General features: G+C 37.6%; 1 protein-coding gene across 1 annotated transcript; it reads right to left on the minus strand.

Annotated features, from left to right (window-relative positions):
• Positions 1-976: 976 nt before the first annotated feature.
• LOC104472193 (MAM domain-containing protein 2-like) lies at positions 977-9,972 on the minus strand. The gene is made up of 6 exons (XM_010087770.1): positions 9,928-9,972; positions 8,103-8,196; positions 5,831-5,983; positions 2,893-3,152; positions 1,785-1,869; positions 977-1,466 (listed from the first exon to the last, which is right to left on the minus strand). The coding sequence occupies exons 1-6, from the start codon at positions 9,970-9,972 to the stop codon at positions 1,381-1,383; spliced, it is 723 nt and encodes a 240-aa protein (XP_010086072.1). The 3' UTR covers positions 977-1,380.
• Between the last annotated feature and the right edge of the window lie 207 nt (positions 9,973-10,179).

Raw genomic sequence — 10,179 nt, forward strand, 5'->3', positions numbered from 1 at the left:
ATAAACTGCTTCAATCTGTGTGGTCAAATAAACACATTAGTACTGAACTTATTTAATTGAACAATCTCTTCAATTGTTTGTGTCACCAAAATGAAAACTTACTAAAGATGCAAGGGGCTCGATTGTCCCAGGTGCTGTTGATCGTCACAGGCGGTTAGGAAAAACATAACTTTGTTCTGAAAAGAGCACTTTTCAGGGCTCACATCCTGCAGCAACACCTTTAATGTGGGGTGGCTCTAAGAATAATTTCTATGGCTCAATACATTAACTTCCTGCAGCAGATCAGATTACTTTCTGTCAGCTGTCTTGGGTGATGTGACCCACACATTTCATTCTCTTTGTACCCAACATATTGAATTCGGGCTATTGTATTAGGTTCAGTTGTTTATCGTTACACCAACTACAAAGTCTAGAGCAGAGCAATAAGATTATTTTCAAAGGTACATTTTATTAGGAAGTTATAGTAATTTCAAAACAAAACCTTACACACAAACACATATAATCTTAAAAATTAACAAGTGTGAATTCAGTTTCCTGTTAATATAAATGCAAGGCATCTGTGGTTGGGTAAAGTTTAAGTACATTCTCTGTGAGTGTACAAACTGATGTATTAAAAAAAAAACAACCACAAGACTGGTATGCCAGAAAACAGATGGCTTCAGAGAGTTTCATTTCATATAGTTCAAACTGTCAGCAGCTTACACTGAATTATACTGGAACACTACAAGTGAGTTTGTAATTGTCAAGGACTACAAATACATTTGTTATAGTAAAAAAATACAAAACCATAAAAAATTGCCAGCAGAGTGTTAAGAGTTTCCCAGAGAGATTTGTCATAATGAATAATTGCACTTAACCTGTAGGCTATGACTAGTAGTTAATATTATTTTCTTTATTATTTCAAAATACTTCTATTTTCTTTATCAAAAATCCCCTTAACAAAGATCCCCTTAACAAACATCCATTCTGTACCCAACACAAAACATTCACTGAATGCAGATTTAAGATAACACAATATTGGATTTTAATTGTGCACCTTTACTTTCCTCTTTTTACCTGTATACCAGAAAGGTTAAAAAAAGCATTAAGATGAATGATCTGTGCAAAATGGGAAGCCTTTATAACTGATATATATAACTTATATAACTGATACCTCATGCAAAAGAGAAAAAAATTTTAAAAACCCAATACAGTCTAAGAAGCCCTGAGTCAACAATTTCATTGCAAAGGCAAGGAACATGAGTGCTCTGAGTTCTTCCTACACATTGGTGCATATTCAGACAAGTCCAGTATTTATGTAAAACAATTTAAAATAGGCAGTTTGTGCAGTTTCTCACATACAAGTCTTCTACACACTTCATTCCTTTCAGTAGACTGTATTTAGTACTCAATTTCGTTTAAGCTGTCAGGATAGCCTGATGAGAACTGGATTTCTTCCACTTCTGCAATAGAAAGAAGGGGGAATACTGTAATTATTTGTATTTTTATAATACATAAGAATGCATAAGACAGAATGTAATTACCACCCTGGATTTCAATAGGACTGACATACAGTTTTTGAAGTGTTACAGCGTCTTTACTAGTCCAGATGTGAGGATGGTCTCACATCTTATTTGAAAACAAAAATTCTAACTAACACTAAACACTAACCCAGCAGCATGATACTACTAAATTCAGGTCCATTCAGTGAGGATTAAGGAAAGAAGTATCACCTGTCTAATTACAAAAAGCACTGTGAATTGGTAGGTGTCTCCTAAGAGAAACAAAGTTATGTTTAAACTTACCTAAACAAGGTCCTGCCTGGAACAGAATATCATCAATAGCAGTGTCACTTCTCACTGATACACCGCGGATTGCCTCAAAAATAATCTGCAAAGGTAAAAGACAGCTTTTCATTAATCCCACAGGAGGAAAGACTAAAAAAATAGACCCATGCAGTCTATTCAAGGATCTAGTGTGTCCTGAAAGCCTGCTTCTTGGAAAGAAACTTAACTGCTCCATCAGTGGACTGATGGTCCTGGTCAGAGAATTTGGGTGTATACAGCGAAAGGAAGCAAATTTATTCTCATGGTTTATTAAGAAATTGCTATGTGTTATAAATGACTGATAGATTTTCTCTAGTGATGTGTCATTTCTACCTAGTTTTTCAGTCCAGATGTGTCACTGTGTGTTGCCCATGTGCAAGCAAGACTTGTGGGGAAACATAAACATTATAATATTAAGTTGTGGTCTTGTGATGAAGCTAAACTTGCTTTTCAGTAAAAGGTTTCCTTTTATTTTTTCCTAATTAATTTCTAGGCTCTTCAGGCAAAGTGACTAAAAAACCCCACACAGCATCTTCGGTTAGTGATCAGTGCAGTTTTTGTGCCCAGTGCTGTTTCAGTCAGTAGCAATTTCAGCTTTCTCTTTGACAGAGAAACTGAAGCAGGCTTAATGATGGCACTGTTGAAACCAAAGGCAGAGCTCTGGCTTTGCATCATCCCTTGCATTTGGTGCCGCCTCAGATAGACCATCCTGCAAGAAGCAGCCATTTTGTCACAGCTTAATGGTTACATCAAATCTAGACAGGGCTTTAGACAGCTGAAGGAAAAGAAATCGCACAAGTGATCTAAATAAAAACTACCACTACAGACAAGAAATGATGGGAAAACAATTCAGTTTTTAAAAAATTGAATTGATGAACTGTTTTTATACTTGGAACCTATTAATGTCTTTAATAATTCCCTCCTTACCTTCATTTGTAATAAATTATACGTTACGTCAGCTTATTCAGGTGTCCATTCAATACTATCTACATTTTTTTTTTCTTTTTTACAATTGAAAACTTGGATCTAGCACACAGTTTGGTTCAATATTCCATTTTGACTGCTTTTTCTTAGTTTTTTCTCTTACCTGATAGTTTCTATCACTTTCGTATTCTATCAGTCCCCTTAGCCATGAGATGCTTTGTTCCCCTGTCCTTCTCCACAAAGGAATCTCTTCATCATCACCTTCCTTTTTTAGATAAACACTTAATAATCCAGTCCCAGCTCCATACATGTGATAGAAAAATGTCAAGCACTGTTTTCCAGAGGTTCCTCTTAGTGATCTTGAAACTAGGTATGCTCTCTGTCCATATACCATGTTGGATGCCTCTATGTACATGTAGTATCCTTAAAAAGATAATACAAGCAAACATCAGCAAAGTAGAATACATTCTCTCAGCATGTTCATTACGCTCAACATTCTCATTATAAAAAAAAATATGACTGAAACTATTTGATAAAGACTTTATGCTGTAGACATTAATCTGTAAACTGTAGTATTTGTGATATTGTAATAATCGGGTAGTATAGTAATGGGTGAAAAGGAAGATTATCTACAGCTGAAGGTCTGTAAAGAAAAGATTATTTTGTACAGTGTGTTGGAGAATTCCCACGGCTATTTATACCAAACCTAGTGCAAGCCACTGCAAGGATTTTGGTGTTCACTATGCTTCAAAGTTCCCTGAGTAAAAAATCAACACCTACAGCTCATACTACAGTATAATAAAATAACTTGCCTTTAGTTCTAAGGGCTGAATCATATTATAAACTTGTTGGAAAGACTACATCATCTCTTGGTTTTGTGAATTCAAATCCACATATTTCTCAGCACATCTTCCTACAAAGAGATGTGTGAAATAAGGAATAAACATTGTTGCCACAGGCTGGGCTTAAAAGATTCCCTTGCTTCACCAGTTGTAAAGCTGAGCTATGACCCTCAGATCTCAGAGTACTTTGTGATCTACATAAACTGAAAATATGTCTAAAATAAGTTCCTGCCTTAGTAATCATTAACGTTTTCCCTAACAGCCCATTCTTTTTCTTGAGCGAGAAACTCGAGTTGCTTCTACTATAAGGAGAGGGTTATTGTCCTTGGAAACACAAGAGCCAGGATATAGAGTATTTGAAAGAGGAAGAATAAAATATATTACCTAGGGAATAACCAGGGGGGAAAAAAAAGCATCAAACCTTCATATTAAATCCTTTTACAGAATTGAGTTTTGTTACCTACCAAAAAAACCCAGCAACTTTAATGTGATGTAGTCCTTTTGGACTGTAAAAAGAAAAATTCTGAAATGAACTTTAAAAACTTTTAGGAAAAATTCTCACTTATTTTAAAGCTGTTGATCACATGTCTAGTTGATGCAGAAGAACTGGACAGCATGGGTAACAAAGACTTACAGACAGTATGTCATCTAATTCACTCTAATGTAATCTAATTTTTAAATGGAAAAGGGACAAGAATTTCAATATTCCCTTTTGAAAGTCCTTTCACAGTACAAAGATGTCATTATTGGGAAAATGTTCTTGATTTGTAGACAGCATACATTTTCCACTTAGATAACTTGGCCAATAGATCTGGTCAGAATGTGGTCAGATTTGTACATAAAGTTTCTTGGTTTTTTTTAAATTTCATAACACATAAGAGAAGCTTTATGCTTTAAAACTTATGTCTGAAGTCTATTCATATTTCTACCCAGAATCAGTACTCTTTAGAATTAGCAATGGACAATGGAAGAACATAATTTCTTTGTGATCTGAAATTTCAAGCCAAAGAAAAGCATTCCCATCCGCATTCTCAATTCCACATGTAGGATTTTGGCCATACAGTCTCACATACCATGAATATACATCTCTTCAATTTCTCTACCTTGCTCAGGATGCAGCTGTTACAGAAATTTTACCAGGAGATAGAAAAAGGAGATTTTGCTGAATGTGCACAAAGCCATCTTTTTAGATAAAGAGATCACAAACAAGATAAAACATTTGTTATTTTATTAACTAGAAGCATTTATTATTTTGTTAATTAGAAACAAAACAGCTCTCCAGAGTAACTTCAATTAAGCTTGCGTAAAGCAAGACTTCATGTGCACAGCTGAAATAACTATGCTTGATAATGGTTAACGTGGTTTATGCTCCATCACAGTTGACAGAATAATAATAGCTTTCGGTGAGCCTTTCAAGCAGGCCAACTGCTTTTGTAATCCAGCTGATATTTTTAACAGACTGAATAGCCGGCTACTGTGAATAAGCCAGCTTGTCTGCAACTGACTTAATAACTTGTTGAATGAATGCTAGCCACTGTGAAGGAGGGCAGATCCAAAGGCCCTGAAAGTCTTTTTAAACCTATCTAAAAATTTAAAGTTCAGAAGCCTCAGGGCACTTTCATCCATTATACTGAAGTCAGTGGAGTTGTTAGTGAGGTGCAGGAACACAAGCACCCAACACAGTGACTCAATCATTTCCAGAAGTCACCAGGTACTGCCCCCAGTGTGGGGGCAATTCTGATGCAGTTATCTGTACGCACGCTTATGCTAATAGGAGCCCCACTTGTCTAAATACTTTGAATTACACAAGTGAGATTATGGAGCAGATTTTCAAGACAAAGGGACTGCGGGATCTCTTTTATTATCCATGTTCTAAATTTGAACAGGAAGGTGTTGATGCAGAAGAGCCCCCAACCACTTGTTTGCCTTTTAGTTTCAGGGAATATTCACGTAAGCTAGGGGCTTGGAAGAAGGGTTTTCTGCGAAGTCTGGAGAGTCATCCTGTCTTTTTTTTCCCAAAGAAAAGGGCTACTTTATGACATGAAGACCTTACCTACTTGGTCTGCAGATAATTCAGATTAAACATCACATTCTCAAAACCATCTGTGGGTCCTTAAGCAGGGTGTTTACTTAATCTGTTTAATAACTGTTCTGAACAGAACAGCAAAAATTTTCTCTGTGTTCTAGGTTATAATTTTAAAGTATTTTTGACTAACTATCAATCTCTGTTCTGAAAGTTCAATGTGGAGCTTAACTCACCTACCCCAGTAGTGTGGTCTCCTTTCGGTCCGGTGTAAGAAGTGGGAGTTGGACCCCTCCTCCTGTGCCAACTCCCACGACCTCTCTTCTTCTGGGTAAATATACACTCATCTTTTTCAAAAGTACACTCTCCAGGGTTGGGTAGCAATAGATCTATAAGGAGAGGACATTGTTTAGAACTGCAAATATATTAAACAGGTATATGGACAGATTACACAAGCCATGTATTGCATTCACTCACCTGCTGAAATCACTTATATCTACCTAGTAATACTTACAGTAGTCACAAGCTTATTAAAGTACGTCAAACTGATGTACAAAATTTAAAGTCATTTTCTTCACAGCTTTGGGGAAATCTGTGCCCTAGTCTCACTCACTAACATGCACTAATATTCTTTAAAACATCTTGTACACTTTATTATCTCATCATAGCTCTTACTCTGCAATGGGCTCTACCAGTGTAATCTTTTTCACTACTGTGGCACTTTAAGCAGTTTAATATGTAACTGTTGTGGTTTAACCCCAGCCAGCTATAAACACCACACAGCCGCTTGCTCACTCCCCCCCATCATAGGATGACAGAGAAAATTGGAAGAGTAAAAGTGAGAAAACTCATGGGTTGAGATAAAGGCAGTTCAATAGGTAAAGCAAAAGCTGTGCACACAAGCAAAGCAAAACAAGGAATTCATTCACTACTTCCCAGCAGGTGTTCAGCCATCTCCAGGAAAGCAGAGCTCCATCACGCGTAATGGTTACTTGGGAAGACAAATGCCATTGCTCCGAACATGCACCGCCCCCCTTCTTCTTCCCCCAAGTTTTTATTGCTGAGCATGACGTCACATGGTATGGAATATCCCTTTGGTCAGTTGGGGTCATCTGTCCCGGCTCCCAGTTTCTAGTGCACCCCCATCCTACTCGCTGGTGGGGTGATGTGAGAAGCAGAAAAGGCCTTGACTCTGTGTAAGCACTGTTCAGCAATAATGAAAATATCCCTGTGTTATCAACACTTTCCAGCACTAACCTAAAAAAGCCCCATTCTAGATACTATGAAGAAAATTAACTCTACCCCGGCCAAAACCAGCATATTAAATGAATCTTGTCAAAGACTGGAGTTTCTGTGATCTGAAATCAAATGCCACATTTAGGTCTCTCATGTTCCCTTAGCACCAGATTATAATACGGCATACAACAGACCACAGAGCTGCAATTACTAGAGTATTTTCGTTATTTCAGTTCTATTAGATGATGCAGAAGAGATAAAGTTGACAATTCAGGTGGTCACCAGGAAGCTTCTGTCAGGTCTTCTGCTATAAATTTGTAGTTCAGGAATAGACACCTGCTTTCAACTTTTGGAAAGGAGGAAGCCCTTGGTGCCTCACATACTCTGGGGCATTTTTCGGGCATTTTTTTTCAGAAATACTGTGTAGAAATATTTGAGAAAAATGGCGTCTTGTTTTATACATGTTCTGTAATGGTTAGCTGCCTGAATGCAAGAAATCCAATCAAAAGAGGTAATTGAAAAGTTCTTGTTACATGGGAATGTAATAGGCATGGTAGATCAGCCTCATCACCATTTCAAAGGCATGGCTTTATTCTGAAGAAGAATGGGATTATAGATTGTGCCTGTCTCATGAGAATGGTTTCCAAATTTGGATACAATCATTGCATTGTCAAACCTCAAAAAGCCCCAGAAGAGGGAGTTTGGGTGAGTTCAGAGAGGTTAGCCTGTGCTTGTCAGAGGGTAAAGACCCACTCAAAAACGTTCAGTTCCTCCCGCTACAGGAGGCAGAGTTAGACTCATCTGTCTTCATTAGAGAACTGCAGCTCAGATAAGGGACTGTGTCTTGGCGTTGCACAACTGTACTTCTGGACTAAAAAGAATAATGCTGTGTTTCAAAAATATTGCTTTTGGGTCCATTCCTGGTTTCCTAAAAGCCATTTGAAAACTACCTTCCCCTCAGTTGGACTGCTGTTTTTTTAAAAATTGTAATGTCCCAAAAGGAATGCTCACCTATATACAACTGCACTGGAGTCAGTGAAGTTAATCAGGAGTTAGCTGGTACCTCTGCGAACAGCAGCATACATACAGCCCTGGTCCTCGCTGTATGTATGCTTCTGCAAAAATAGGATTTATACAATACCTACTGGAGAAAAACAAGAACTGAAACCACAGTGCAATGAAGGCAGCTGTAGGATACGCTTGGAAAATGAAGGTATGTGATGAGCTCTCATTAAAAAGCAGCTGTTGGATGACAAATATATATGGTCTTACCAGCAGCCTGGCAGCTTCCCAGGCTCAGTGATACATCATCCAGTGCCACAAGTCCACAGTCCCAGAAGCTCTTACACCAGCTGACAAAGACAATCTGCAATACATGAAGGAAGTTTTAGGAATCTAACAAAAGCTGGCACCGTTAAGAGTCTGAAATTTTAAATTTTTCAAAATGCACTAATAATTTTGACATTACAGAACAGAAATGATGAATCCACTTTGTTTTGGCACATACTAATACTGCCAATGACAGAAATTTCAAATCCAGTGGGTTTTAGGTATATGTTTTAATTAAGTAGAAAGTGTTTTTTCACTTTTGTAGGCAAATTATGTATCTCTGTACATTGTTTCCATTTTATTAGTGTGTGCATTTTTTAGTGTATGAGAAAACATGACTCACTGAGGGTCTTGTGATGTCCCCTAAAAAAACCTTACATGAACAGCTCAAATGTCCTCAGCTATCTTCTCCTTACAACCAGGAGGTTTTATCCATGGAAAAATACATTTGAAAGAGTAATGCAGAGTGATGGCCAAGAGAAATGGCTGTGGCAAAAACCAAAGAACGATGCAGGTGAGATTAAACTACTGCATAAAATGGGATTATGCGGAAATGACACAAGGCCATGATATCATAGAGCAGGAGGCTGGAAACGCTAAGCATCATTCACAGTGTTCATCTGGGTTTGTGAAGATTAAAAGTAGTGTCCAGGATGTTTTATCTGGCTGCACATTAATTCTGTTGTGGAAAATACAAGTCACTAATGAGATGACAAAATAAAATGTAAAGAAACATTGACACAGATCCATTTGAATTACAGAAGACACAATAAGGTTTATTTAGTGAAAATACTGCTGTCAGTTTTCTTTGCCTAAATACTGCAAACCATCTGTCTGACCACTGGGGTTATGACCATAATTTGGGAGGAGCTTTTCAAAACAATTCCTTTGTGATGAGGTCTGAGCTAGTGACTGGAGATGGATGAGTGTCCCTTCTAATAGTTTAATATTCTGGAACAACTGTAAATACCTCAGTAATATATTTGAAGTTAAATGCTGGCTGAGAGTTTCATGCAGTTACAAAAAGGTTGTTAGAAGTCGTTCATGCATTATTTAATAAGTCCTCTTTTAACTGGCTTGCTAACACCTTCAGTACGATCATTATACTGGATTTTGTTAGATTGCTTTGCTATGTAGTATTTATTTACCCGTCTGCTTATAAAACAGCCTGGGACGTAACTACACTTTAACCTTTGAAGCATGTATGGGTTACACTGCCCAGGATGGAGCAATTTTCAAAACCATTTTCCATTCAGTGCTACTAATCCTGGTAATAGTGATTATCTGTCTTGTAAACTGTTACAGGTGTGGGCTTGAGGAGTGGCCCTATACAGTGGCCTAGAACTGTCTTTTTTTTTTTTTTTCTTTAGAGCGCCTCTCTCAGCCCTGAGGTTTAACAGGACAAAAATTGTTTCCTACTTTCTAAGTTCATTCTCAAGAAACAGGCTCAATATATTATAAAATGGTATCATCTCTTGGAATAAAGAATAGAACAAATACTGACGTTGGGTGGACGTCATTCACTAGACTTTTAATAAATGCATTCTGGTGAACATTTGTAATAAACTGAAGACATATTCTAGTCCTAAACCAAAGAATCTTCAGAAAGCCACACAAGAAAGGGTGAGGTCAGTCCTCGTTTGTGAAAGATTTCCACGCTGTGGAATCATGTTGTAAGTGATGTTTTCCTACTGACATCACTGGGAGCAAGATCAAGTTCTTTATTCTTAAATTGCAATAATTTGTTCCATACAAGGTATGTAATTACCCATTGGATCCTGCAGAAAGCCCTCCATTTCAGACGCATCACCATGTTGGTCTCTCAAAGGCCACTGAACCAGCAGCCTTTGTACAATCAAAGGATTGATCAGTAAACTTGTTCAGCTTTGTCATCTGTAGTTTTAGCGCTCCTAATTCTCCACTTGCTTTTTGTGGTTTTGAGTGATACACTGCCATAAGCAGACTTTATAATTGCACCGGGGTAGGGTGGGAGGGTTTGGGTATGTGGAGTTTCCAGTAT

Source organism: Pterocles gutturalis, unplaced genomic scaffold (assembly GCF_000699245.1).
Source record: "Pterocles gutturalis isolate BGI_N339 unplaced genomic scaffold, ASM69924v1 scaffold15886, whole genome shotgun sequence".
Lineage (NCBI taxonomy): Eukaryota > Metazoa > Chordata > Aves > Pterocliformes > Pteroclidae > Pterocles > Pterocles gutturalis.